This window comes from Neofelis nebulosa, chromosome 2, assembly GCF_028018385.1.
Source record: "Neofelis nebulosa isolate mNeoNeb1 chromosome 2, mNeoNeb1.pri, whole genome shotgun sequence".
Taxonomy (NCBI): domain Eukaryota; kingdom Metazoa; phylum Chordata; class Mammalia; order Carnivora; family Felidae; genus Neofelis; species Neofelis nebulosa.
The window spans coordinates 222,045,080-222,072,931 of NC_080783.1; the positions used below are offsets into that span (position 1 = coordinate 222,045,080).

General features: G+C 64.8%; 2 protein-coding genes and 1 long non-coding RNA gene across 5 annotated transcripts; 1 reads left to right on the forward strand and 2 right to left on the reverse strand.

Moving 5' to 3' along the window:
- The first annotated feature begins 65 nt into the window (after window positions 1–65).
- On the forward strand, window positions 66–15,565 carry ACAP3 (ArfGAP with coiled-coil, ankyrin repeat and PH domains 3). 2 transcript variants are annotated; one of them, XM_058719491.1, is made up of 24 exons: window positions 66–665; window positions 4,288–4,345; window positions 5,052–5,171; window positions 5,383–5,436; window positions 6,569–6,627; window positions 7,361–7,544; window positions 8,010–8,054; window positions 8,190–8,285; window positions 8,370–8,444; window positions 9,128–9,139; window positions 9,747–9,859; window positions 9,948–9,999; window positions 10,247–10,347; window positions 10,425–10,536; window positions 10,843–11,051; window positions 11,132–11,201; window positions 11,338–11,432; window positions 11,520–11,725; window positions 11,874–11,978; window positions 13,082–13,180; window positions 13,296–13,516; window positions 13,688–13,797; window positions 13,901–14,011; window positions 14,128–15,565. In XM_058719491.1, the coding sequence occupies exons 1-24, from the start codon at window positions 619–621 to the stop codon at window positions 14,273–14,275; spliced, it is 2,502 nt and encodes an 833-aa protein (XP_058575474.1). In that variant the 5' UTR covers window positions 66–618; the 3' UTR covers window positions 14,276–15,565. The 2 variants fall into 2 exon arrangements, with proteins under 2 accessions (XP_058575474.1, XP_058575473.1); XM_058719490.1 differs by having other exon boundaries at window positions 67–665; window positions 11,871–11,978.
- On the reverse strand, window positions 8,616–9,728 carry LOC131505668 (uncharacterized). Its single transcript, XR_009258504.1, has 2 exons — window positions 9,252–9,728; window positions 8,616–9,154 (listed from the first exon to the last, which is right to left on the reverse strand). It is a non-coding gene; the product is annotated as an uncharacterized LOC131505668 (long non-coding RNA).
- Window positions 15,566–16,052: 487 nt separating the features above from the next.
- SCNN1D (sodium channel epithelial 1 subunit delta) lies at window positions 16,053–27,651 on the reverse strand. Of its 2 annotated transcripts, XM_058719476.1 has the most exons (14): window positions 26,358–27,651; window positions 22,539–22,604; window positions 20,321–20,697; window positions 19,595–19,802; window positions 19,295–19,485; window positions 19,034–19,122; window positions 18,795–18,958; window positions 18,595–18,693; window positions 18,198–18,315; window positions 17,658–17,736; window positions 17,515–17,572; window positions 17,275–17,402; window positions 17,083–17,158; window positions 16,053–16,945 (listed from the first exon to the last, which is right to left on the reverse strand). In XM_058719476.1, exons 1-14 carry the CDS (start codon window positions 26,463–26,465, stop codon window positions 16,646–16,648), a joined length of 2,061 nt encoding a protein of 686 aa, XP_058575459.1. In that variant the 5' UTR covers window positions 26,466–27,651; the 3' UTR covers window positions 16,053–16,645. The 2 variants fall into 2 exon arrangements, with proteins under 2 accessions (XP_058575459.1, XP_058575460.1); XM_058719477.1 differs by lacking the exon at window positions 26,358–27,651 and having other exon boundaries at window positions 19,034–19,212; window positions 20,321–21,689; window positions 22,539–22,770.
- Window positions 27,652–27,852: the final 201 nt, after the last annotated feature.

Sequence of the window (27,852 nt, forward strand, 5' to 3'; positions counted from 1 at the left end):
GTGGATCGGATTCGGACAGTGGCACCCGGGAGGGGCTCCCGCGGACGGGCGCTCTTTCATCCGTCCTCTCGCCCGCTCACCCACTTCCCACCGTCCTGGAGTGGGTCCGTGCCCACGATCCGCGCAAGCGGTTTTCGCAAACGCCCCGACTTGCGTAACGGCCGCCTCGCAGGAGCGGGCAGTCCCGCGCCCTCCCCGCCCCTCGCGGACCGGCGACTGTCGCTGGGCCCGACCCTCTTCCCCGCCCGCGGTGGCCTGGGAACGGGGCGGCAGGACGACGGGGCGTCCGGGCCGGAGCCAGGCGTGGCCGTGGCCGCAGGGAGGGGAGTTGGGCGACGCTCCCCGGCAGTGACAGCGGGAGGCGAGCGCGGGCGGCGAACATTGGCGACGCTCCCCAGCCGTGACAGCCGGCGGCGCGCGCGGGCGGCGGACTTTGGCGACATTCCCCGGCAGTGACAGGCGGGGCGGGGCGGCGGCGCGGCGGCCTCATTCCGGGGCGGGCGGGCGCCGAGCGCGGCGCGGGCGGGCCGGCTGACGGAGGAGCGAGCGGGCCGGCCGGGGATGCCGCTCGGGGCGCCGCGGTCCTCGTGTCAGTGAGCGCCGCGCACCGCCGCAGCCATGACGGTGGAGTTCGAGGAGTGCATCAAGGACTCGCCGCGCTTCAGGTGCGCCCCCAGGGGCGGCGCGGCCCTTTGTGGTCGGCGGGGGTCGCCGCCCCCTCGGGGCACCCGGGGTCGCCGAGGGTGGGCGCACGGGGCGGGGGGGGGCGTCGTTGCCGCCTTTGAGCCGGGGCACGGGAGCCGGGGGTGGGGGGGCGCGGGAGCTGGAGGACCCCGCCTCGGACAAAGCCCGCAGCCCCGGGCCCAAAGGCCTTGAACAAAAGATGCCCCTTGTGCCGGTCACCTCGCGCGGAGAGTGCGCGCGTGGGGGTGCGGTGGCCGCCGGTACAGCCACCTTTCCGTGGGAGTGTTCACCCCCGCTTTGTGTCTGCACCATCGAGCTGGTCACCTGCACGGGGCTGAGGCCCTCCTGGCCCTGCGGTCCTTCTCTGGCCGGGGTGGCCTGGGTGCCAGGAGCTTCAGTCCCTGGAATGTGTCTTGGTCCCTGTGCCCAAAGCAGTGCATGGGGGTCAGGCAGCAGGAGCCACGCTTCAGTCTAGGGCTGGCTGCTTGGCAGGGGTGACCTAGGGGCCTGGAGGTGTGGGCCCTAGGCTGAGCAGACTGGGTGGGATTTTCGGGTGGGGGTCCTGCCCTGTACCCAGCCCTGGGCTTGTCTGTTTAGTCCTTCCTGGTAGTGCAGGTGGGCTCACCCACGTGCACCACGAAGCACCCTCTGTGTGGCAGGTGCATATGCTTGTGTTCTGGTGCATATGCGTGAGCTCTGCTCCTCTGGACCCTCCCTTGAGGTGCCAGATCCTGGACGTGAATGTGTGGGTGGGCCGCACCCCTGGGCTGGCATGTTTGATGTGTACATGCAGACCAGGGATAGGTGTGTGCCTGCGTGAGTGCGTGTGCACGTGTCACTTTGTAACCTCTCTGTGTGGATATGTACACGGATGTATACACGTACTACGTGTTTATCATGCACATATGAGTTCTGGCACTAAACACACGTGTATTCTGACAGTAGGCATATGTATCTGTACGTCTGTGTGTATCGTGTATACATATTTGAGTGTGTGTGTGTGTACTCTGTGTCACTGCCTGCATGCACATTTGATTGCACGTGAGTGTTTCTACCATGCTTCTGTGTACATGTGTCCTTGGTCATGCGTGTGTGTGCCTGCTGGGTCTTGGGTATGCTGGCATGAGGACCTGTGTGTGGATGGACTGGTGAGCCTCAGCCCTGGTGCTCTTCCCCCTGGGTCCCTTGCACAACCATCACACAGGGACAGAGAGTCACAAAGGCTTGGGGAGGCTACGGATGAGGAGTCAGGGGTTGGTCCAGGAAGGGGCCCCAGGCAGAGGGGCTGGGGGGACCCTCTGCGTTCACCCATCTTCTGTTGCTGACTGATTGAGGGAGGGGGTGTGAGCAACTCAGGCACCTACAGTCGTGGGCCCCCCCACCACCACCCACTGCCCTCCAGGACCCAGGCCGTAGGGGGAGACATAGCCAGGGTCTTGGTCCTGGCTGAGGCACGCTAGCCTCACCCTCCCCGCTTGCTCAGAAACCTCATGGTCCTTCTCCCCCGAAGTGGAGGGGTCCAGGCCCACCTTGCCTTGTCGGACTGGGGGCACTGGCATCGCATTCACCTCCTGGCCTTCCCTCCCACTAGCTTGGTCTGCCACCACTGTGGCTCACAGTGGGTGCAGTGGCTGCCTGGGTTTTGCCATGCTTCCTCTGGCAGGGAGGGGCTACCCCTGGAAAGTGCCCAGCTGGGCCTGGGAGGGGGGCTGAGGAGATTCACCTGAACCTTGGATCGTAGAAGCTACACCGTGTTGGTTTGGCGGTTGGGCTGTGATTTAACAGGGCGTTGAGGTTCTCTTGGGGGTCCACTGTCTCCTCCCCCACAGGGACTTCCGGTGGCAGGCCTGAGATGAGCCAGAGTGGGGCTGGGTGGGAGGCTGTGGCCAGTGATGTGAGGCCAGGTGGCTTCAGACCTGGGAAGAAGGACCCTGCCTACATGCTCTTGGCCTCGGGAGAGCCCCACAGCCTTGGGATACACGTGGGAGAGTCCAGACTCTTCCAGACAGGCCTGGAGGCGCAGCCCCCTAGTTCTTAGTGCCCCCTCCCCTGGGTGGGGCTTCAGGCGCTGAGTCATGGCTTTGGTGGGAGAGCCTGCCTCACCCTCCTCCTTGTCATACAAGCTGCTGAAGAAATCCTGGGGGGGGGGGGACAGGAAAGGAGGTCTCGGGTCCTTGGGGGCCAGGGCTCCCAGGACAGGGTGTTGGTGCTTTGCTCTCTGCTGAGCACCCACTTGACTCCCGTGAGCACACTCATCAGCATCTGGTGCAGCCCCACCCTTGTGGGGGACCCCCCCACCCTCCACCGGCCTTGCCCAAAGGCAGCGGCTCTCTGTGCAGCGGCTCAGGACAGTTGGGGCAGCCAGGGTTCCTGCTGCAGCATCCACTCCCGGTGCGTGTCTCGTACCTTCTCTGGAACTCAGAGTCCCCTTAGCCCCACTGGAAGGGATGGCGCTCAGAGAGGAGCCCGTGTCCTGCCAGGGAGTGAGTGCGGTGGGAAACTTCCAAAGTCGCTGGCTGGGGCTGCCTGGCATCCTCCCCACAACTCCAAATTGTAGGCATGTGAGGGACTAGGAAACACTGGAACACAGCGCCCCCCCTCCCCCCACCGCTGGCCATGAGGGCAGCGGGGGGGTGGGGGTGGGGACACTAGACCTGGGTGGCCTTTGCTCTGCCTGACCCTGACCTAAGACCTGTCCCTGGAGCTCTGCCTCTCACCTCTGGCCCTGTTGTCAGCCCCGACCCTGAGTCCCCGTTGTCCTTCATCCCCTGGAGGCCAGATGGGCCCAGTTCACCAGCTGAGTGGGTTGGGGGGGGGGGGGCGCCAGGATCCTGGCCCTCTTTCCCTGTTTCCTGTTCCCAGAACACGGGGAGGGGGTCACGTGCCAGATCCATCTGCCTTGCCTTCCGGGGATTCTCCCGTCTGTGGCTTCTCTGGTGATGTCATTCGTTAACTCTTCCCTCCCTGAGGCAGCCCCATTGTAAGGCTGTCCTGGTGGGAGTGGGCTCCTCTGAGGCCTGACCCACCACTCCCTTTGAGCAGACTGTGCTGTTTGGTATTCCGAGGTTGGAGGAGTCAGGGGGCACCCGTCCAACAGTTATTCTGGGGTCTCATAATCTGCCGGGACCGGAGACAGCAGCTGGCCCATGCTTACGGGCCCTGAGACTGGCTGGCCCCAGGCTCCCTAGGACCTAGGTGGGATCTGGGGTCAATTCAGCCCTGGAGTGGCCGGGCCAGGAGGGTGACCAGCAGCCCCTCTTTCTGTCCTCAGGGACTTGATGACCTTCTCTCCCTGGGGCCACAGCAGCCAGCTGCCATCACAGCCGACTGGGCCTCTCTCTGATGGGAGTGGTGGTGGGTGCTGGGCGGCTCTGGAGTCAGCTGGACCTGGGTCCCAGTCCCACAGGCTCTGCCCAGGGGGCATCGGCCTTTGCCGGCTTCTATTTCCTCGTGTCTGAGGAGCGTAGGACAGCGAGTGGGCTGAGGGGAGCGGGTGGCCTAAGCCGAGCGGCCCCTTCTCACTGCAGACCCTCCCGGAGAGGTGCGTGGGGCTGGGGGCGCTGTGGCTTGGCGGGTCTGCAGCCACCTGTGTTCCTGTTGCAGGGCTACTATTGACGAGGTGGAAACAGACGTGGTGGAGATCGAGGCAAAACTAGACAAGGTGAAGGCGGGGCCCAGGGGTCAATGGAGGGTCCTGGGCTGCTCTCTCTGCCCCCGTGCCTGGCCCTGACCTGGCTCACACACAGGCTCGTGTATGAGTGTGCGTGTGTGTGTGCGTGTGTGATCAGGGCTTGGCCCCTCCCTCTGGGTTTGTGCCTCGTTCTCCCCGGCTGTACCCTACCTATCATACCTGTCCCAGGGGGTGCGTGCGGCACACGTGTGTCTCCTGTCAAGAGGGGGTAGGCCTTGGTGAGTCCCCCGCTGCCATCTTTTGGGCGAGGGGTGGGGATTGTTACTAGGGACGGGGTGGGGAGGGTGCTATTGAGTGGCTGGGTTGGGGGCCCGAGGGCAGGGGCAGGGGAGGAGAAGAGGGAGGAGAGGAGGGAGGGGTAGCATCCCTGAGCACCCTCACTGGCTGGTCCTGCCAGCCCCCTGGCTAGGACCACATGCCCACCTGGGCCCTGGGTTCCCCAGTCTGGGCTTCGCTGTCCTGCTCCAGCCTTCTGCTCTGGAGCCAAGACGCACCCGGCACCTTGCTGCCCTCCCGGCTCCAGGTGGGTCACAGGGAGGGCTGGCTCGCACGGCTGGCTGCGTCCCGGGCCCCGATGGGCCCTGGGGGGCTCCCGCCTCTGTGGCCTGATCTCTTGGAGGAGGCGAGGGCCGCCCCTTGCAGGCCATGAGAATGTGGCTCCTTCCGTCATCCGTAGCTGGTCAAGCTGTGCAGTGGCATGATCGAGGCTGGCAAGGCCTATGTCACGACCAACAGGCTCTTCGTGAGTGGTGTTCGAGACCTGTCCCAGCAGTGCCAGGGCGACACCGTCATCTCGGTGAGCGGGCGGCTGATCTCTGACCTCTAGACAGGGGTGGCACGGGCAGGCAGCCCCTTGACTGTGCCCAGGCCCTGGGAGCAGGTGGGCATCTGTGCTGGGCCGCAGGGGTGGGCGGCTCGGATACCTGTGGGTGAGGAGGTGCCAGCCACGCTGGGAACACAGCTGTCTCATCTGAGCAAGGGGTCTCCCCTACCCCGCCTCCCCCTAGGAATGTCTGCAGAGGTTTGGAGACAGCTTGCAGGAGATGGTCAACTACCACATGGTAAGCCCTGGCCACAGTGCGGTGAGGTATGGGGGCCTGTCCAAGGGCACATCCCTCTGGCTTCCCATCCCAGGCGCCCCCTCCACCCCCCCCACCACCCCCCCCACCCCCCGCCGGCTCCCCGCAGGCCCCGCCCAGCCTGGAACGGCTGTCAGCTGGCTCAGAGGGAGCTGAGCTGGCGGGCTGCTGGGAAGCCACGTTCCTATTCTTCCAGTCTGTGGGGGTGGGGGGAACATCACTGAGGTGCTCTGCTGCGTCCCAGGTGAGGGCCAGGCAGTGGGGAGGTTATTTGGATCCTGGGGGTGGGAGGAGGTGGCAGCATAGTCGAGGCCTGAGGGCAATGGGGTCTCAGAGGCTGGTCCAGGGTCCCCCAGTTGAGCAGGGGTCTCTGGCCAGGCGGCAGAAGTATCTCCTAGGCTGACCCCACGTCCCCTGGTTAACTGCCAGTCTCATTGCTACCCAGGCTGGGTCTGGTGACCTCAAGCCCCTCAGAGCCCCCAGCACAGGACACACAGAATAGGGCCCAAGGCACACGTGGGTGGTCAGACCCTGGCTTGGGAACCAGATCCCAGACTAAACAAGGAGCCCCACCCCCGCAGGGGAAGTTTAGAAATAAACCAGCTCAGGATAGCTCATTCTGCACTGTCTGTCAGTCTGTCTGTTCCCATTTAGGGCCCAGCCCTCCTCCCATGTTGGGAGGGATCTGACTATGGGTCTGGTCAGCGCTGTAGGGACCCCTGACCTGTTCCTAGGTCGAGTCCCTTGGAAGCTCTGGGCTCTAATCCTGTTCTTTCTCCTGTAGGCCTGGCCATCCTTGAGGTGGCCTCCCAGGGCCGGGAGGCCGTGTCTTGTGTATGCCTGCCCTGGGTTGCCATGGGGTGGTGCTCTGGTCTCTAGTCTGGCTGAGAGCCCAGTGGGGGAGATGGGCAGGTGGGCACAGCTGTGGCCTCTGGGCATCAACCCAGGCCTGGGGCCACGCCCAGTCCCCTGGACCCTGTGAGGCTGGCTCTGGGGGGGGGCAAACAGCTGGAGCCCAAGCAGGGCTGGGCAGGGCTTTCCCTGGTCCTCATCTGCAATGACAGGGGCTTGGTCCCTGGAGCCCTAACCCCACCGCCCCCACCTTGGCCCACAGATCCTGTTTGACCAGGCCCAGAGGTCTGTGCGGCAGCAACTGCACAACTTCGTCAAAGAGTGAGTGGCCCCCAGAGCCCTGTGGCCTGGCCTCTGCTGGCCCTGGGAGGGGCTGGTGGTGGCACCTGTGGTAGCACAGGGAGCAGATACAGCTACGCCTGATTGGGAGGGGGGATCCTGGGGCCTGCCTTCAAGACTGTGGGTGGGGGACTCAGTAGGAGCCAAGGCTTGGAGGTAGGACAGGCCTGGGGTCAAGGAAACAGTGCCTGGAGGGCAGGGTGAGGGGTCAAGGTGCACACAGGGTAGCCAGAAGGGCCTCTGGCAAGGGGTGAGGGTGGGCTATAGAAGGCATTAAGGTTGTGGGAGGGGTGGGGGCTGCACTGAGGCCTGACCTCTATGCCTCATGTGCAGTTGGGGTGCCTGTGGCCCCCCCAGGTGAAGATGTAGAATTGAATCTGAGTCTGAGTCTGGGGTCCAGGGTGAGGCAGAGGGTCTCCCTAGGCTGGACTGGTCCTGGGAGTGAGGTGGTGAAGGGCAGGGGGAGGCCCTGGATCATGGGAGGGGCCCTGGTGGGAGAGGCGGAAGAGGAGGAGGAGAATAGGGGAGGGGAGAGAAGGAGGAGGAGGAGGAGAGCCGTAGCTGGGGGGTGGGGTGCCGGGACAGGCAGGTGGGGAAGGGAGGCCCTGCCTGGGGGCACAGAGTGGGCACAAGTAGAGGGAGAGCATTTCATGGACGTGGGAGACCCTACATGCACCCCTCCCAAGACCCTGGCCTGACACCTGCTGGCCCTCAGGGATGTGCGGAAATTCAAGGAGACCAAGAAACAGTTTGACAAAGTTCGGGAGGACATGGAGCTGTCCCTCGTGAGGAATGCCCAGGCCCCACGGCACCGGCCCCACGAGGTGGAGGAGGCCACAGGTGCCTTGACCCTCACCCGGAAGTGTTTCCGTCACCTGGCACTAGACTATGTGCTCCAGGTCAGCGGCTGGGCACAGAGCAGTTGTGGCCTGGAAGGGGGTGGAGGCTGCTCTGTATTCCGACAGACAGACAGACAGAGCTGTTGCTCGGAGGGGCCCCTCTGCCTCCAGAAAACCCGAGATGCCAGATCTTGGGAAGGGACAGGGTGGCGGGGTGCCCAGGCAAGGGTGGGCCGGGGACAGGGGTGGGGCTGAGGCCTTGAAGATCTCGCGGAGGGGGCCTTGGAAGGCCTGGGAGCAGGTCTGAGAATTTCTGGCTTTGCCCGTGGGAGGAACCCACGGTCCCGACGTGGGGAGGGACTCCTTGACCGTGGGAGGGTGAGGCTGGCACAAGTGCAGGGAGCTGAAGATGAGCTGGGGGTCTCAGGGAACCACAAGCAAGCCTGAGAGGACTCTGCGGTAAGGGACAGCCCATGGGCTGCCTCGTCCCTGACACCCTTCACCCGTTCACCCCTCCCCTGGCAGATCAACGTACTCCAGGCCAAGAAGAAGTTTGAGATCTTGGATTCTGTGAGTGACTGGTTGGTAGGGGTGGGGGGGGGGCATTGGCCTTGAGTACAGGCCGTGAGATGCAGGGGATGTGAGTGCACCTGCTGGGCCCCTGGGGGCCTGGTCCCACCTGTGCCCCCCCGCCCCTGCCTACAGATGCTGTCCTTCATGCACGCCCAGCACAGCTTCTTCCAGCAGGGCTATAGCCTGCTGCACCAGCTGGACCCCTACATGAAGAAGCTGGCAGCCGAGGTGAGCCCGCGGGGTGGGGCGAGACCCAAGACCCGGGTCTCAGGAAGAATGTTCATTCCCCTCCCTGGTGCCCCTCCCCCACAGCTAGACCAGCTGGTGATCGACTCGGCGGTGGAAAAGCGTGAGATGGAGCGAAAGCATGCTGCCATCCAGCAGCGGGTGAGGCCCTGCACCCCCTGACCTCCGTGCATGGAAGGGGGACCCCAAGAAGCCAGTACCCCTCTCCCCCAGGCCTGCCCACACTGCTTCGCTTACAAATGTGTGCTCAGAAGGAGAGGTCTCTGTTTGTTTGTTTTTTTAAATTTTTTTAACGTTTATTTATTTTTGAGGGAGACAGAACACGAGTGGGGGAGGGGCAGAGAGAGGGAGACACAGAATCCGAGGCAGGCTCCAGGCTCCGAGCTGCCAGCACAGAGCCCGACACGGGGCTTGAACTCATGAACCCGTGAGATCATGACCCGAGCTGAAGTCGGATGCTTAACGACTGAGCCGACTGAGCTGCCCACTCTCTCCAGAGAGGTCTCCATTCTTAGGAGCCTCAAAACGGCAGAGTAGGAGGGGCATCGGTCACTTAGGGGTCACTTAGAGGCCAGCCTGGGTGGGCAGGTGAGCCAGCCCATCCGGGTTCCAGATGCTGGGGCTGGGGCTAGAGCGGGGACCCGGGGTTTCCTTCCTTCGAGGCCAGTGGTGGTCTCTGAGGCCTCAGTTGCTGGCTCTTGCCCAGACAGCCCCAGGGTAGAGAGGTGGGCTGCAGGTAGGAGTGACTGTTCCCAGACCACTGGGAGCCCACTCATCGGCTCTCTCTCCCTCTTTGCACCCCCTCCTGCTCCTGGCCCCCTCAGACGCTGCTGCAGGTGAGTGGGAGTGCCCTGGGGGAGGGAATGGGGGGGGGGAGCAGTTGAGCAGGCAGGGCGGGGCCTCTGCCCTCCCCCGCCCCGCAGAGCTTCAGCACCAAGGACACCTCACTTTGCTGCGAGCACGCGGCGGCGGCTGGCACCAGCGGGGACTTGGGCTGAGCTGGACTGCATCCCCCGCGGGAACAGCAGCAGCTGTCCCTTTCTGCCCCCACTCAGCCAGGGGAGCAGGTGGCCGGGCCTCCTCTCCTGCCGCCGGACACACAGGACAACGCCCAGTGTCTCCTCAGTCTCTGTGAATGGAGCTCTCTGTCAGGCTGGCTGGAGCAGGCCCAGCTGGCAACGTGAATGGGGGACTCAGGATGGGGGCAGGAAGCTTCCTTCCTGATCCGAGAGCCTGCTGGCCCCACAAGGCTGGGGGTGTGGGCTGGGGCCCTCAGCTGTAGTGTGAGGCGTCTGGCCTCAGTGGGGTTTCAGGGTGAAGGTCCGTGCTGGGGTCAGAGGAGTGCCCCACCTCAGCGTTGGCTCTGGGGGAGCCTGGCAGGGCAGCAGTGTCCTCGCAGCCAGGCCGGGCACTCACTGGGGGCTGGGCTCCAACCACCCCCAGGACTTCTCCTACGATGAGCCCAAAGTGGAGTTTGATGTGGACGCGCCCAGCGGTGTGGTGATGGAGGGCTACCTCTTCAAGAGGGCCAGTAATGCCTTCAAGACGTGGAACCGGTGAGGGAGGGGCCTGCTCAGGGGGTCTGCGGGGTTAGACAGGGGGCTGGCCCTGCCTGACCCCCTCCTGGCCCATCCACCTGCCCAGGCGCTGGTTCTCCATCCAGAACAGCCAGCTGGTCTACCAGAAGAAACTCAAGGTGCGCTTCAGGGCTGCTGGGGCTGGGTCAGTGACAGCCGGGCCCCTCCCCGCCTGGACCCCGGGGGCGGGCTGGGCGGCGGGGGTGGCACAGGGTTGAGGACGCTGAGCCTGAATGGGCCACCCGAGGGCAGAGACCACCAGGGTCTCAGATGGTCTGTGTCTCTAAAATGGAGCGATAAACGGGTGGTCAGCGCAGGGCCAGGGCTGCGTGCTGAGCGCAAGGGCCCCGGTGGTGCTGCCCGCAGGACGTGCTCACCGTGGTGGTGGATGACCTCCGTCTGTGCTCCGTGAAGCCATGTGAGGACATCGAACGGAGGTTCTGTTTTGAGGTCGTGTCACCCACCAAGTGAGGAGGCCCAACCCGGGGCGGGGTGGAGGAGGGAGCCCTTCCGCCCGCCCGGCCTGATGGTCCCCTTCCCCTAGGAGCTGCATGCTGCAGGCCGACTCAGAGAAGCTGCGGCAGGCCTGGGTTCAAGCTGTGCAGGCCAGCATCGCCTCTGCCTACCGGGAGAGCCCGGACAGCTGCTACAGTGAGGTGCGGCCCTCTCGGGAGCCTCCACGTGTGTGCACACGTGCCTGCGTGCTGCAGAGAGGCAGCCCCTGCAGGCCGCGTGCCAGCGTGCATGTGAGTGTGAGCACGTGCTCATGCACACGTAGGTGTGCGTGTCGTGTGTACGTGCGTGTGAGTATGCGTGCACACACGGACACGCAGGCTTACGCTGCAGGCGTCCCAGCCTGTGCTGGCATCTCTGGGTGGGGGGGTGGGGGGGGAGAGGGGGCCCACCGGGGCGACCGAGGCTGGAACTCCTGAGGGCTGAGTGGCCCCTCACACCATCCCCAGAGGCTGGACCGCACGGCGTCTCCATCCACGAGCAGCATCGACTCTGCTACGGACTCGCGGGAGCGCAGCGTCAAGGGCGAGAGCGTGCTGCAGCGTGTGCAGAACGTGGCTGGCAATAGCCAGTGTGGGGACTGTGGCCAGCCGGATCCCCGCTGGGCCAGCATCAACCTGGGGGTGCTGCTCTGCATCGAGTGCTCCGGCATCCACAGGTGCGCCCACTGGGTGGGCGGGGGCTGAGGTGCTGGGGTAGAGCCACGCCCTGACTCACCCCTGCCTCCTCACCTCCCAGGAGCCTGGGTGTCCACTGCTCCAAGGTGCGGTCCCTGACCCTGGACTCATGGGAGCCAGAGCTGCTGAAGGTACGTATGAAGGCCATCTCAGACCGTTGGCAGGGGGTGGCGGCTGCGGCAGGAGCCGGGTCTGCAAGCCTGGGGGCGGGGGTGAGAGGGAGGGGCAGGACCTGGGGCTGATGCTGCACACCCCTTCTCCTGCTAGCTGATGTGTGAGCTCGGAAACAGCACCGTGAACCAGATCTACGAGGCTCAGTGTGAGGGGCCAGGTGGCAGGAAGCCCACAGCCAGCAGCCCTAGGTGAGGTTGGGGAGGGGGGGGCAGCCTAGACGGGGCCAGGGCAGCCCCCACGCACGCGGTGCAGCCTCACGGCCGTCCCTGGTGCAGGCAGGACAAGGAGGCCTGGATCAAGGACAAGTATGTGGAGAAGAAGTTCCTGCGGAAGCCACCGTCGGCGGCACCAGCCCGGGACGTCCCCCGGCCCTGGAGGGCGCAAAAGTGCCAGCGCCACCACAGCTCCCCCCGGGTCCCCGCTGCCCGCCGCAAGGTCCGGCTGGAGCCCATCCTGCCCTCTGTGGCTGCTCTGTCCTCAGGTGCCAGCAGGCTGCTCCCTTAGCTCACGTGCCCACGCCGAGTCAGGGACGGGCTCCAGCAGGGAGGAGGAGGGAGGCAGGGACTACCGGCATGACTTGGGCACCCTACCTCGCCTTGGGTCTCAGTCTCCCCACCTCCCCGCAGCAGGTGCTGTGGAGCGCAAGTTCCGGAGGGACTCTCTCTTCTGCCCGGATGAGCTGGACTCCCTCTTCTCCTACTTCGATGCTGGGGCTGCTGCAGCCGGTCCACGGAGTAAGTGCCGTGAGGGCCCTGGCCCCTGTCACCCGACTCCCCTCAGTGAGGCCAGCAGAGCAGGGCCAGGCATGCTCATCTTGAGGTGGATGAGTGTGGACAGCCTTAGCCATGTGCTCGGAGACCAGAGGGACAGGCGTTTTTTGCAGGAAGGACTGGGCTGGGGCTGGGGAGAATTTAGGGGTCAAGCAGGGATAAGGTTGAGATAGCATCTCAAGGGTCTGGGGTTACTTGGCCACTGACTTGGAGACCGAGGCCCTGATCCTCGAGAGTGATGTGTATGAATTGTGTGCGCGGCGCGCACATTGGAGTGTATGTGGGCGTGTGGCTGGATGCGCGCATAGGCATAAAGGTACGTGTGTGTGCGCGCGCGCATGTGCATGCTGGGGGCCTGGACAGCTGTGTGCTGGAGCCAGCCCGTGAGAAAATTGTGCACCCTTCCCAGCCCCTCTTGGAGTTGGGGGCCACATGCTACAAGCAGGGTTTCCCGCCAAGGGCTTCCTGTTAACGAGTTACCAGCACCCAGTGGTCTGGAGCACTTGTAGAGCCTTTCTGGGCAGTGTAGGCAGAAGGCGTGGACCCAGGCCAAGAACAGACAGGGCTGCTGGGGGTGACAAGGGCGTGCCCTCAGGCGGCAGAGGGCGCTGCCTCACCATTCCTAAGCCTGGGGCTGCCCTTGGGTAAGCCAGCTGAGATTTCACTCAGCATAGTGGGGGAGGGGGAGAGGAGGTGGGGGTGTCCCAGGGCTTGGCAAAGACCCCTTGCTGCACAGTGACCTCCCAGGGTGCACTCAGCACAGACAGGGCTGAATATCCTCTGTGCGTGGTCATGCTTCCGCCCATCCATCCTGCCAGGGCTGACCTGCTGGGGGGTGGGGGGTGGCTTCCCCTGGTGTTGTGCTCTCTGATGCGTTACTTTGGCTCCTTTGAGCCCTTCCTTGGTTTTCTCCCCTTCCCACCCCACCCCCCATCCTAGGCAGGGCTCCCCTCCCCTCGTGGCAGCAGACCCTGTCCCTGGAGGATGGATGGGGCTTCCAGCCTTCCCGCAGGGCTCCAGCAGGAGTCAGGAGCTCTAAGGACCCCCTCTGTCCCCGGACCCCGCAGGTCTGAGCAGCGACAGTGGCTTAGGAGGCAGCTCTGATGGCAGCTCTGACGTTCTGGCCTTTGGCGCAGGCTCTGTTGTGGACAGCGTCACTGAGGAGGGTGGGTGTGCCCCCTCCCCCCCCTCCCCCCCCCCCGTCCCCGCCCCCGCCCCGGCCCTCCCCAGTCCCACCCCCGGCCTGGTCACAGCCCCTGACCGCAGCACCTCTCCCCGTAGAGGGTGCAGAGTCGGAGGAGTCCAGCGGGGAGGCGGATGGAGAAGCAGAGGCCTGGGGCCTGGCGGACGTGCGCGAGCTGCACCCTGGTCTACTGGCGCACAGAGCGGCGCGAACCCGAGACCTCCGAGCGCTGGCCATGGCGCTGGCGCACGGGGCAGAGGTCAACTGGGCCGACGCGGAGGACGAGGGCAAGACGCCGTTGGTGCAGGCTGTGCTGGGGGTGAGCAGGCGCAGGGGGGTGGCACAGGGCACAGGTGCATCTTCAGAGCCCGCTTTCTTCTGGCGCCCACACAAGGGGCCCTTGTGCCCGCCCCCCCCCCCCCCACCCCGTTCCCGGAGATCAGACAGGAGCCATTTCCTCAGCTTAACCTGACTGTACTCGGCTCCCCAGGGCTCCCTGATTGTCTGTGAATTCCTTCTGCAAAACGGAGCAGACGTGAACCAAAGAGACAGCCGGGGCAGGGCGCCGCTGCACCACGCCACACTCCTGGGACGCACGGGGTGAGTCTCTGGCGCCCCTCCTGCCCGCCCAGGGAAGGGGGGCTGGGGCCACCTCCTCCCGCCCCTGGCCAGCCCCGAACCCGTCCCCTCCACCCTTCTTCAGTCAGGTCTGCCTGTTCTTGAAGCGGGGGGCCGACCAGCACGCCTTGGACCACAAGCAGCAGGACCCGCTGAGCATCGCCATCCAGGAGGCAAACGCGGACATCGTCACTTTGTGAGCGCTGACGGGGCCGTCGGGGGTGGGGCGCGAAGGCTGGGGGCTCTGGGGGAAGGAGCGCGTCCGCTCTCGCCCTCCCCGCCCCTCCACACCTCATGCCGCGCCTCCCCCAGGCTCCGGCTGGCCCGCATGGCTGAGGAGATGCGAGAGGCGGAGGCGCCCCCGGGCCAGCCGGGCCCCCTGGCGGGCAGCAGCCCCACGGAGCTCCAGTACCGCAGGTGCATCCAGGAGTTCATCAGCCTCCACCTGGAGGAGAGCTAGGGCGGCCAGGCCCCTGCCCTGCCCGGGACGCCCCGGCCGCTTCCTGGAGCCCCAGCTGCCTGCTCTGGCCTCCTGGGAGCTGCCCGACCCCCAGGGCCGTGAGAGGGACCCCGGCACGGAGTCTTCTGAAGGCCCACGTTTCCCCCTGGGAGGTGCTGCATCATCTGATGCCCCTCGCCACACCCGGGGACCCTACGTCTTCAGGTGGCCCCTTCCTCGGGAGCCCGGGTCGCTCATGTCACAAACCACTCTCAAGGCCCCGTGTCACCTTGTGCCCCTCAGAACCACCCTCCCTCCCCCGCTCTGGGGCCGGTGTCACCTCGTGCCCCCGCCTTTACTGCCATGGAACACTGACCTGCTAGTTGGGTCCCTCCTACACACCCCCAGAGCCCCTCTGCTAGGCCTTGGGGCTGGTGGCTGGCCACCAGCGCCTCTCAAGGGCAGAAGGGGACAGCCCATCCAGGGAATCAACCCGCGTACCTCACTTAGTGACCGGCATCCAGGCTGGGCTTCTCGGGTGCTGGAGGGGGGGGGGGGGGTGGGCTGTGGCCTGGGGCCTCAGCCCTGGCTGGACGCGGGCGTCCCGAGGCCATGTGGCTGGCCACGCAGGCCCCAGTCCTGGGCAGCCCGAGACCTGTCTCTGCCTCCTCCAGAGGCGCTTGGCCCAGAGCCGGTGCATAAAGGACTTTGGCACTTTCCGCCCCTGCATCCGACATTCTTTGTCACAGACTGAGCGGATTTTCTACAACGATCTCTTTCTCACTTTGTCTTGTGTCTTTTCTCTGTGGACTCTCGAGGGCCACCTGGACGGGCCCGGCTCTGCCTGCTGCTGGGGGGGGGGGGGGGAGGGGTGGGGCTCCTGCAGCTCTGTTCTGCCCCTCACCTGCCTCCTCGCTCCTCTAGCTGGGCCCTTGGATGGGCCCAGGGGTCCCTCAGCTCACTCCCCAGGGCCCACCAAGGTGTTCGCTCTGCATTCCCCTTTCCTGGAGCCCTGGGGCAGTGGCTGGGCCTCTCCCCAACTTACATCCTTGGTCAGGCCAAGGCCAGTTGGCTGGTCACTATGCAAAAACTGTCCAGGGAGGCTCCATTGGCGGCAAGGTGGGTGCTGACTAAGCGCCCCCCCCATCTCCCTTGCCTGTTGGCCGTGACCCCTAAAGAGCAGAATTAACTCCCTCCTTTCTCCCTGCTTGAGCTCTGCCCCCACCTCCCACCCCACCACCTGCATCAGGGCCTCGGGCTGGCAGGACCCGCCCCCTGCTCCAGATCACAGTTAATAAACTGCTGCTTGCACCCCTGCCTGTCATTGGCTCACCCGCCTCACTCCACTCTGTCTCAGCTGGGGAGGGGGTGTCTCCGGGTCACCTGCCTTCCCCAAGGGGTGGCCCTGAGTGGGGTAGCACCGGTGCCCCCAAAGGACACAGTAAGCCAGAACCCAGCCTCTGCCTGCTGGGGACCTGCTGGGGACCTGTGGCTTCTTTGATGGAAACTGACTCCCAACACCAACAGGCCCCATTCCCTGGGCCCTCCGCCTTTCTCTGGCCTGGACTGTGGCCCCTGGAGGGAGTAGGAGTGGATGCAAAGCGGTGGGGGTGATCTGGGTCTGGTCTTGTCTCCTGGGCAAGCCCTGGCTCTACAAGCTAGCTGTGGGCACAGCTGCCCTCCTGCCCCCTGGCCCCCACAGCATGTCTGTGGCTCTGAGGGGTGTGGTGGTGCAGCCTGGGGTTTCCAGCTTACTCAGGAAGGGTGACTGGGGAGGTGCACACACTCGGCCACCAGGTGAGATCACAAGTTTTATTATAAAGCAGCCCAAGGTCACCAAGGTTACCTTGGCCTGGCCCTACCCTTCCTTCCACCTGTCCTGAGTTAAGGAAGGCTCTGCCTGATGCCCGCACACACCTACACATAGGTGTAGACAGATATGTTGGCACACTCAGGAGCACACGTTACGTTTTTACGTGACAGTGACACCAAACACAGGCACACTCCCATGTAGAGGTACCCCCCCACCCCCTTGCATGCACACACTCACGGGTACGTACAGACTAGACGCAGGAATCCAGAGTGGTGGGGACACTCCCCTCCCCCCTGCCCTGGGCCTCCTTGAGTGAGGCCACCCCTGGGCCACCACTGGGCTGATGAGAGGGCCCAATGGGCTGGGCACCCTGGTGCCTGCCTGCCTGCCTGCGGGCTCCGTGCTGCTGCTTCCTGGGCCCTGGGCTTGGCTTGGCTGCCTGGTGGTGGCTCTGTGGGGCTGGTCTGGTTCACTCTGGGCAGCCAGGAGAGCCCAACGCTCCCATACTCCTCAGGGTCAGAACAAGCTCAGGCTGGTTCAGGTGTCAGGAGGCTGGGGCTCTCACTTGGCCTAACTCTTCAGCAAAGATTCCTGCCACAGCTCCCAGAAGCGGCATGGGAGAAGAGGCCAGCAGGGCCCCCCAGATGATTAACGTCGTTCCTGCAGTCAGTGGGCAACGGGCTGGCCTCCGGCTTGGCGTGGGACGCCACTGTGGCTGCCCCGTCTGGGACCCGAGTTCTGCGGAGCCGGCGGCAGCCCAGTAGCAGTGTGAGGGCTACGGCATCGAGCAGCAGCTCCAACAGCTCCAGGACAGAGAGAACAGAGGAGCCGAACCACAGGCTCCAGAGGCTGCCCATGGCTGAGAGCAGCTCGGGCACCTGCAGGCATCAGTGGGCGGTGAGCAGGTGCACAGGGCTGCGCCATGGCCGGGACCCGGGGGGTCTGACCAGGGCTGGTCCTGCCCCCCCCCCCCCCCCCCCCCCCCCCCACAGCTCTTGGTTCCTGGCTGGCTCACCGAGTAAACGGGTGTCTCCTCCACTGTTCGGTAGTTGAGCTCCTGGTAGAAGATGTTCACCTTGGCCATGTTGCTCCTGGGGCAAGGCAGAGGTGTGAGGGGCAGGGCTCCTCCTTGGGGCCCAGAAGGGCAAGGCTGTCAGGGGGAGGGGCCCGGACGAGACCTCTGGAGGAGGAGGAGGAGTGCACCCACCTGAGGCTTGGGCTTGGGCTCTTGCTCTGGCTTGAGCTCCTGCGGCCTGGCTTGCCCAGCACAGCCAGGATCCAGTCCTGCACACAGAAGCCTCGTTGTGGCCACTGCTCCTCCCAGCCCTCAGGGTGCTGTGGGGCAGGGGTAAGAGCAGGGGTACAGCCTGGTCCAGGGTGGGCTCTTTGGGACCTGTGAGGCCCACCAGCTTGTCAGCCCCTCACCCCACCCCTTCAGCGGACTCACAGCTGACTTGGAGGAAGGCCACCTCGAGGTCCCGGCAGAGAGCTTGTAGGAAGACTCCCTAGGAGAGGCAGATCCCCATAACACTCCTGCTGTCGTGCTATGGCAGTGACTCCTGACCCTGAACCCCAACACTTGCCACTCACCTGCAGGACCTGGGGCAGCGGGAGGCACAAGGAAGTCGGTGTGTCCCCAGGTCCCTGTAGAGGCGGTAGAAGCAGTGGCCTGCAGAGGTGGGGGGGGTGGGGGGGTCACAGATGAACCCATCACCCCGACCCAGGGTGGCGTGGAGGAGAGCTTTCTAGGTTGACCAGGCCTGACCTCCTTCCACCCCCAGGGGAGGGCGTGGCGGAGGGGGGCGGGGCGGAGCGGGCGGAACGGGGCGGGGTGGAGCGGGCTGGGCGGGGCAGGGCGGAGTGGGGCGGGGAGGAGCGGGCAGGGCGGAACGGGGCGGGGCGGAACGGGGCGGGGTGGAGCGGGCTGGGCGGGGCAGGGCGGAGTGGGGCGGGGAGGAGCGGGCAGGGCGGAACGGGGCGGGGCGGAACGGGGCGGGGTGGAACGGGCGGGGGGGCTGGGGGAGGAGCGGGCAGGGCGGGACGGAGGGGGCGAGGCGGAACGGAGCGGAACGGGGCGGGGCGGACGCGAGCGGGGCGGGGCGGGGCGGAACGGGGCGGGGCGGGTCTCACCCCAGGCTGGGTGCCGGGAGTAGCTGCAGTACTGGGCTCCTGCCGGCAGAGGGTAGAAGTAGTAGCCGCAGGAGCAGGTCTCCACCATGAGCTGCTGGAAACAGGATACCAGGCAGGCCTGGGGGGACAGCAGGGAACACGGGGGGCTGAAGGTTCCAGAGGCAGCCCTTCCTCCGCCAGAGCGTGCAGGAGGTCCTGTCTCACCTCCTTCTCAGCAGCGCACCTGCCTTCCCTGGGCCCTCCTCCATCACCCCCTCCCCCCTTCCCCCAGCCCTCCCCGCCTCTCCCCACTTCGTCCCTCCCCGCCAACTTCCTCTCCTGACCATCCTCTCCCTCGGCCTCCCCTGGGTCCTCCCCGAGACGCTCCCTTCCTCCCACCCCATGGCCCCAGACTCACCTGCAGGGTATAGGAGGCATTGTACAGCAGCTGCCCACCCACACCCTCCACACCGTCGGTGCAGTGACTATAGGGGCTCCCCAGCCGGCGCACCTCGTCCTGGGGGGAGGGAGAACGCTACAGTCCCACTCTTGTCCCGGCCCTTGAGGCCCCAGGGTTAGGCAGGCAAGTGGGGAGTGGGGGGGACGGGGCGCACCCACCTCTCGGATGCCGATGGTGGTCTCGGTCCCTGGCCGGATGCTGAAACCCTGGTGCTCCAGGAAAGGTGTGTGGTCACGTTCATGAATCATGACTTTGATGCCAGCTTCCGTGGACAGCAGCGGGAGGTGGTCCTGCTGCTCAGTCCTGAGGACCAGGCTGATTCCTGGGGGAAGAAGCAGGGTGAGGCCAGGCTGGCCAGGATGCCTTCTCCCCCACTCCGCCTGCGGCTGGCACTCACCATGGGTGATGCCCGGGCGCTGCGCAGCCCAGACGCCATTGAAGGTATAGCAGCTGCCATAGGTGGGGTGGTGGAACGTCCGGAAGTGCCTGGAGCCGGGAGCCACACTCAGACCAGCACCCTCCTTTGCCCCATGACCCCACTGCATGTGGCCTGAGGGACTATGACCTGCGTCATCTCTGGAGGAAACTCAGCGGTGGCACCCACATCTGCAGGGTGAAGCGAGGGGAGCAGCCACCCGCCCGCCCCACCCCTACTCACCGGGCCTGGCAGTCCCGGCCGTCGAATTGGCAAGAGAAGACAAAGTGGCCACCGTGGCTCTGGTGGCTGTCCTCGTGGGCAGCGGGCAGCAGGGCCAAGATGCTCACATAGTGGAAGCGGTACCATTCTCGGGCGGCTGTCACACCTGACGAGAAGGCCCTGTAGAAGCAGTCTCCGCCTGTGCTGTTACACTGAGGGGCATGGGGTCAGCACAGCACGGCCTCCCTGCCTGCCCACGCCCAACGCAGAGCCCTGCGGAATGACGGCTCGCCAGGACCCTTCAGGCCTAGGGACGCTCACCAGTCTGAAACCCACTCTGCTCTGGCCACCTGGGTGGCTCAGCCTCTGCAGACGGACGCCGCGGTCCAGGTAGGAGGCAGGCTGTGGGCCCCGGTCGTCGGCAAAGGGGACATCCCCGTCCTCGCTGAAGTTGAATTGGTAGAGAGAGCGGATGTTCTCCCGGGCGAACCGATCGAGTGCCTGCAGATGATGGCGGACTGAGCTCGGCCTGGCGGGTGGAGTGGTCAGGGCGAGGGAGAGGGGTGAGCTGAGCCGGGGCCACCCCCTAACGTCCCCCGCATCAGTCACGGGATACCGCTGGGGACTGCGGCCTCGCCCCATCCTCGGGAAGCCTGAGCTTCAAACTGGGCTGCAGAGTGAGGCCAGCCCCCCCCCCCCCCCCCCGCCCCCAGCCTGGCCTGGAGCCCGTGTGCACTCCACCAACCTTCCGGCACAGCCACCGGTCCCCCCGTCTTTGCCCCCTCTGCCTCCCCGCCTGGAATGTTATCCTGCTCTCTTCTCCGGTACCCCCCCAACCCGAACCCTTGCTCCAGGCGGCCCAGCACCTGGGTGTCTGGGTGACACCGACCACCGCAAGCTCCCACTGGCTCTTCCTTGTCTGGTACCCGTCCCACCCCGCACTCCCCAACCAGAGTCTCAGGGTTCCTGAGCCAGTGGAGCTTCCACTGTGACCACACCTGGGGAGACACCCGCAGGCTGCAGAGGTGAGGAGTCAGGAACCCTCACCTGTGCGGGTTCATGTCACACAGAGTGACCGACGGGAAGAGCTTTCGCTCCGAGTGCACGGACACGGTCATGATGACCGGGTAGCTCCAGTACTGCTCAAAGAGGAGCCCAAACTGCCAGTAGAGCGCGCCCAGGGCACCCAGGAACAGCAGCCCCCAGGATGCCGTCTTGAGGCGGTTCTGGCTGGAGCAGACGAGGCGGATGGCACCATGGACGGTGGCGTTGGTGCAGAAGAAGGTGAACAGCTCCCGGAAGGAGGCATGCAGCTCCACGAGCCTCTCCCCTTGGCCCTCCTCGTCCTCGGGCTGAGGTGGCGGTGGCAGCTGGGCATCGTGGGACTCTGGGGAGCCACCGGATGCCTGGGCCATAGCTCCTGCCTGCGCCCAAGAAGCAAGCTTTAGTGTGGCCCCTGCCTGGTGCCTGGCCTGACTCCCACTCAGGCCTCCTCACCCCAGGCTGGTAGGACTTCGTTCTCTGTCCCTGGGAACTCTAGGGACAGTTGTGGGCCTCGGCCGCCTATGGCACAGCCCAGCCTGCTGATGTTTGAAAGAGGCCCTATCAGAGGCTCGGGACCAGTCCTGCAGCCATTCCCACCCCCCCCCCCCCCAACCCCTGGCCGGGCACCAGGCGGCCTCCTCAGGCATGCCTCATCGCAGCCAGAGCTGGGTCTGGCTGGTGGGGATGGGGACAGTGGAGGGTATGGTGTCTAAGCCCTGCCTGAAACTGTTTGCAGGCTGGCTTGAGGCTGGGTGGGTCTCTGCTACGGTCCCCTAAGTGGGACAGGGGCCTCCGGGGGAGGGGCAGGCCAGGTGGCCTGCTTGTCTGGGTTGTGTCCTTGGCCCAGAGCCAATGTGGAAAGTCTGGGGCCCTGGAAAGACCAAACTCTGGGCCCCAACGGCCTCTACCAACCCTCAGTGGCCAGTACGGCCACACTTGATTGGGATGGACAGAAGCAGGCTGCTCGGCCACGTCTGGGCCAAGGGTCAGGCCTGAGTGTCGCTCGGTGCCGTGGGCCCACAGTGAGGCGTCACCTACCAAGTCGTGTCCCCAGCGAAGCCCTGTTTGTGGACCTTGGGCTTCAGGAAAAGCAGGCAGGGGTCAGTGGGCCAGCCAGTGGTGGGGACCTGAGGGCCCCAGAGAAGTAGAGCCACAGACCAGGGCCCCCAGACCCCCAGTTCCTCCAGCACACAGGGACATGGGACCCTGACTAGGCCAGGCCTGTGAGCCCTGAACATGTGCTGAGTCACCGCATGGGCTTCCGGTGGACTTTCCACATTGTCCGCATCTTGATCTGAATCACTAGGCCTTCTTGCACCCAGGGTATGGCCTCCTGAGCTCTGGCCCCCTCCTGAGGCGCCTGGGGAGGGGGCTGAGCCAGGGGCAGCGGATAAGCATCTGCCAGCACATGCCCGGCCCGGTACACCCAAACAGGCTGCTCCCGTGAGCTCCGGGAACCTGCATGTTGGAGCAGGCTGTAGGTATGGCTTCGCAGGGCCATAGGTACAGGTGCGGGTAGGTTGGCCTCCCTTCCCAGCTTCAGGTTTGCGGGCCTCCCTCGTGCCTGGCCAGGAGCAGGTGCCAGCACAGGGTGCTAATGGTGGGTCTCACATGCACAGAGCTCTGCTCACATGCGTGTCCCCCATGATCAGAGCGGGCCTTCACGGGTGAGGTAGGATCCTCAGCTGTGTGTTATAGGTTAGGCAAGAGGAGCTCCAGAAGGTTCTTTCTGAATCCAGGAACCATGTTTACCCTCCCCCAGACATGTAGCCCAAACCAGCCCCCTTCTGCCCCAGCTGGGGCTATCAGGGCAGGAAAAGGGGAGGCCCTGAAGATGGGGATCTGGAGGACCAGTGAGAGCCCCCAGGGCTTCCTGAGATAGGGGCAGGGTCCAGACACCTGGGAAGAGGGCCCCGGATGCACTGGGGTGAATGTGGGCACTCGGGATCCGAGAAGCCTCAAGCCAGACACAGCAGGAGCAGGGGCGACGGCCCCTTCGGACACACTCGCACACACATGTGCGTGTGCAAATACATGTTCTCCTGTCACACGCACCAAGCCCTCAGTGGGGACTACACGACCCTCATCTCTCGCCCCTTGTACATGCTGGTGCTCCAGGTGACACGTGGGACACAGCGCCCTCCACTTCAGGCTAGAGAGACCCCCAGAGAAGACCTTCCCTCCCTGCCCCGGCATGGGCACATCAGGTGTCCCTGGGTACCTTGAAGCTGGAGCCTTCCTGTGCAGGTGCCTCCATTCTCCCGTGGTGGGTGGCCTGATGATGACGCTGTAGTGGGTAACAAGGCAAAGTGGGATGTGGCCCGACACTGGCCAGGCAGCCTCCTATTTATAACCGGCTGGCTGGGTGTGGGGTGAGGCGGGGAGGGGCCTGGCTGGCGGGGGCAGGCACACCCACTCTGGACCTGGAAGGGGAAGCCATGAGGGCAGGGATGGGGGTCCTCCCCCTGGGTGAGCCTTTCTTGCCCAGAGCCTTGGGCGCCAGGCCTAGGGGTAAAGGGCTCTTGGAGGGAGAAGAGACCCCCCCTGGATGGCTGCCCTGCCTCTCTCTGAGCAGACCTTCCCCTCCCCCAGCTCCTGACGCTCAGAGCTCTCTTGGGTCAGACACCTGACTCCCAGCAGACCCTGCAGTGCCCTGGCCCCTCGCCTATCTGCCTGCTTGCCTCCTGACGGGCCCGGGAGGGATGCCTGCTCCCCACCGCCTGCCTGGCTCACACTGCGAGCACCGACTACAGGTATTTGTGGCCAAGGGGCACTGGGCAGGGGCCTCCGCTCCCAGAACTCAGGTGTCTAGGGCCAGCCGCCCAGCTGCTGGGACAGGCTCTAATTGTGGGAACAACCCAGGGCCTGGGTGTGGAGATAGCACCTGGTGGCCTGTGGCACACAGTTCATCCTTCCTACCATATAATATGGCCACCGCTGACCACACCACACGCTAAGACAACACGCCTCCCACGAAGATGAGACACCACGTGTCTTGGCCACATATGCGCTGAGACCACATGCTGACAACACACACCACACTCAAGGCCAAATCACACGGTCTGGGGGGGTTGAAGTCCTTGGCCTCACTGTTGTTGTGTGAGGCCGGACGGTGCACCAGAGGCAGGACAACCCAGGACACCCCACCCCTCTGGCCCAGTTGGGGGGGGGGGCGTCTAGCATGTCCCCAGGATGACCCAGAGGCCTCACCATCCCAAGCAACCAGATCCTCAGCCTGATCCCAGGTTTGAGGGCGTAGCTCAGGCCCCACTGCCCCCTCCCCAGGGCAGGCTCTACACCCTGCCCCCAATGGGTGCTGAGGGAGGGAGCCCCACTTCCAATAGGCCCTGCTGGGACGCCTGGGCTCTGAGGAGGGGTGGGGTCATCAGCCCTGTGGCTTTGGAAGGAGGCAGATGGCCACTGGTGATGCCTAGAGAGGGAAGTCATGCCTTCACGCCTGGGGAGAACAGGCCTTGGACTCACGCGGGTGTGGGTACAAATCACATCTCTGTCACTTACTGTGGGACTTTGCCCAAATTACTCAACCTCTCTGAGCCCATTTCCTTAAGTGCAGAATGGGCCTTTGTTTCCTCTTCCTGCACAAGGCTCAGAGGTGGGACCAGTTGATATCACTGGTCCCTCCCCAAGCATCATAGCCCCTAACCTCAGTACGGGCCTGGGGTGTCTCAGGCCTCTGCCACCACGCAAGCAATTTCCCTTTGTGGGGTAGGCGATGTTACCAAGGAGGTGGGGCACGCACTGTCCTGCGGGAGGCCTCCTAGCAGCACGGGAAGGTCCCAGGTGCTCTGGAATGAGAACAGGGGTAACCTGTGGCTCAGGAGGCTGAAGAAACGAGCCTTCAGGAAGGACGGCCCTGGAGGCCCCGGCTCAGGTCTGGTCAGAGTCCCTGCCAGCCAAGGGCAGCGTGGAGGGAGCTTGGAGGGAGCCCCTGCGTTCCTGTGGGAGAAAGAGCCCTGGCCAGGGACAGAGGCACGCCTGTGCCGATCGATGCCCAGTGCCCTGAAGGACTCGAGTCGAGTGCCCTGAGGAAGCTCAGTGCCCTGAGCTCATCCAGGCAGAAGGCACAAACCTTCCTTCCTTCCTCCTGGGGAAACACCTTGAGAACTGCCAAGGGGCCAACAGAAGGTGCCAGGGCCAAGGGTCAGCAACCAGTGGGGAGGGGAGGAGGCCACCCCAGAGCCCACCTCTGAGAGGGCAGAGAGGACACAGAGACTGCATCTAGGGGCAGTGAGGCCAGCAGCCCCGCCTCTCTTCCGGGCACATCCCTTCTCCTGCCTCCCCAGCCTCACTGGCCCCCAGAGGAGCAGGATTGAGGGCTGGGGCCAGGCAGGGCATCCCCAGCCCCTGGCACAGTGTGGGCCCATGCGGTCACTCCTCTATAGCTGTGTGTTGAAGGGATGTGTGGACGCCTCAGAGGCCCCACGCACTCCACCCTCTCCGCAGGACAGTAGGACGCTGGCCCCACCTGGAGTACACCCCCCATCGGGACTTTGAGGGCCTGCTTCCACTGAGGCTGGGTCTAGGGGTGCCAAGGTGTCCCCGTCCGGGCTGGGGCTCTCCTGGACACTGTCGGTGCTGGTGTTGCATGGGGCCCCCAGGCTCAGCTCATTCCTCTGAGGGTGGCCCTACCCTCGGGCAGCTCAGAGTCGGTCCTAGGAGATTCTGGTGTGACAGAAGTGAAGTCGAGCCCACGGCCCCTGCATGTGTGCTGGATTCCCGGTGGGCATGGGCGGGTGGGGGTCATCCTCCCTGGGCCTGGGGGCTGGCCCACCTGCTTCCAGGAGGGTGAGGGGCCTTCCTGGTGCAAATGCAGAGTCCCCTCACTCCCCCAAGCACTGACCACAGTGTTAAGCAGAGGCTCTGGCCAGCACAGAGGGGGCTCCCTGAGGTGCCTCCGGGCAGTTGGGGGTGGGTGGAGCTCAGGGTCTGCCCAGTGTTCCCACTGGAAGGGGTGGGGTGTGTGCACACTTCCTGCCTGGTCACCTCCAGGCTGGCTCTTTGGTACCCTCTCTTGAGCCCTGGTCCCATGGTCCCTACTGGTCACATGCAACTGAGACCCTCAGGTCCTGCCCTGGGGCGGGGGTGGCAACCGGTGGTGGTGGTGGTGGTGGTGGTGGTGGTGGTGGTGGTGGGGGGGGGGGGGGTTGTTTTCTTGGCTCTAACCCTCTTGGCTTCCTGGCAGCTCTTCCGACACGGACCATGGATCCTGGACCCAAGATGCTCAGGAGTGAGCATGGCCATCTTCTCCCCACAGCTTGGCCGTTGGCGGAAGTGGCAGTGGTTGGAAGGAAGTCTGGCGGGAAGGTTAGCTCCAGCTTCTTCTCCAGAAGGGTGGCTTTGGGATTTGAGAAGGTCTCAGTTGTCGTTAACTGCCAGCCTAGCTGCCCACTCCTGCCTGACTGCTGAGGCCACCAGCTCTACGGCCAGAGGCCTGGGCAGCGTGGGCCTTGTTGGCCCGGAGGGCAGCATAGGTGGGGCCGGTGGGCGAGGGTCTTGGCAGGACCTGGTGGCCACATCTGTCTCGGGAACCTTCTTCCTCAGGTGTGACTCAAGGGTGCTTGGTGATCAGGAGGTTGGGACTGATGCTGGGGGATTCTGAGCTGAGCTTTTCCATCAAGATGCAACCCCACTGGCTCCCCCACTTTACACAGGGACCAACTGAGGCAGGAGAGTGCCTCTACCTGCCCGAGGACCAGGCCCGTACCGCCACTGCCTATGCTCTGCAGGTGTGTGTGGGTGCGTGCCAGACACACCTGTGCTTGAACCCCAGGTGCCCTGGGGTAGCCTCCCTTACATAACTTTCCGTGTGCTAAAAAGAGCTGGGCCCGCCCTGCATGGGGACATGGGGACGGCAGAGCTCTCGGAGGAGGCAGAGGAGTGAAGGCACAGGCACGATGCTCAGTGTAGCAGCAGGAGGCCAAGCTCCAGAAACTGCCAGCCTCCCCACCAGGCAGGCAGGCCAGGACTGGGTGACGTGGTAGAAAGCGGAAGCAGGCTGGATTCCCACGGGTCGACTCACCTGGCAGCAGACTGGGGGACGATGGGCACTCCTTCTGGGTTCTGCCCAGGGCCTGGGGCCAGATCCTGCCTGAGATGCCCCGGGTGGGCCAGGGTCAAGGGTAAGCATGGCTGCCTGCCCTCTGCTGGCATCTGTTAATGGTTGTGTGATCAGTCACCTCGCTGACTTGTGGCCTATACCAAGAGGCACTCAGGGGCTTGGTGAAGGGTCTGGAACCCCAGCGTTGTCCCACATTGCCGTGCAGTCCGGCACGTGGTCTCTCCAGACCTGTCCAGGCTGATGATTAGCACCTGCCTCATAGTCGATATGCAGCACTTCCCCTGAAACAACCTCTGAGTGGATACCCCAGCCCGCACTTGGCCCTGTCCCGGGTTTTCTCTCCAGGGAGGGCAGTAGGCAATAAGTATGCTGGCTTACTCAGCTGCCCAGCCCACCCCGCGTTCAGACACCAACTCTCCTGCCTCCTGTGTGCCATCCTCACGTCCCTCCAAGCCCTCCCCCACGGCACTCTTGAGGAGCGGAGAGGGCCAGCCCCAGGCCTCTGCAGTCAGGACCCTTTTGATGCTGGCCCTGGGAGCAGCAGCTGCACCTAACTGCTTCAGGCATACTCACAGTGGCCAGGCTCTGCCTCCCCCTCCCCCAGGGCCAGGGAGGGGACTGTGGGAGCAGAAAGCAAGCCTCAGTGCAGTGTCCACTGTTGCATAATGACCCCATTCATGGGCTGGGTGGAAAATTCAGCTGGGGAAACAGTGAAACTATTTTTATGAGGCCAGCTCTCCCCATAGGCAGGGGCTGGACAGGCTTGCCCATGGCAGACCCCACCTGGCCCAGGTTCTGGCAGTGCTCCCCATCCCCACGCCTCACTGGTGGCCAGACAAGGAGATTCAGGACGTGACTCTCAGGGGGCCTGGGCAGGTTCAGTTACTGACGGGGCCGGAGGATTCTAGCGCCTCCAGCTCTCTCCTGTTAAGTGGGCAAAAGGACTGCGCTCCCCAGGCCGGATTGCTCCCGTCCCGTGGAGGGTAGCATGGTGGGAGGGTCGGGGTCCCAGTGAACTCAAGGAGGAGTTCACGCCGGCACCTCCGGAGACACCCTTTGACGGAGCTTGTCTGTCTTCCTGGGATTGGCGCGCCCCGCTCTCGGCCAGGGTTCATGGGGAGGTAGTGTGCAGAGTGAGGGGATCCGGGACCCCTGCGGCCGCTGACACCCCCTGGGGCCGCCCGCCGACAACGCTGTAGCGGAAAGATGCCCAGGAGGGCCTTGGCGGCCTGACCAGATCAGCGGAGACACCGGAGGACCGCCGAAGCGCATGCGCCCACCGTCCCGCGGCCCCCGCCCCAAGGAGCTGCCCGCTAGTGCGCACGCGCCGACGCTCTCTCTGTTGCGGGGCGCGAGGCGGCAGCGAGACGCAGGCGACGTCCGCCCGGCCGGCTAGAGCGGCCACCCCGGGGCCCGGCGCACCGGAATCGGAAGTGGGGGTGAGCACAGTTCCCCC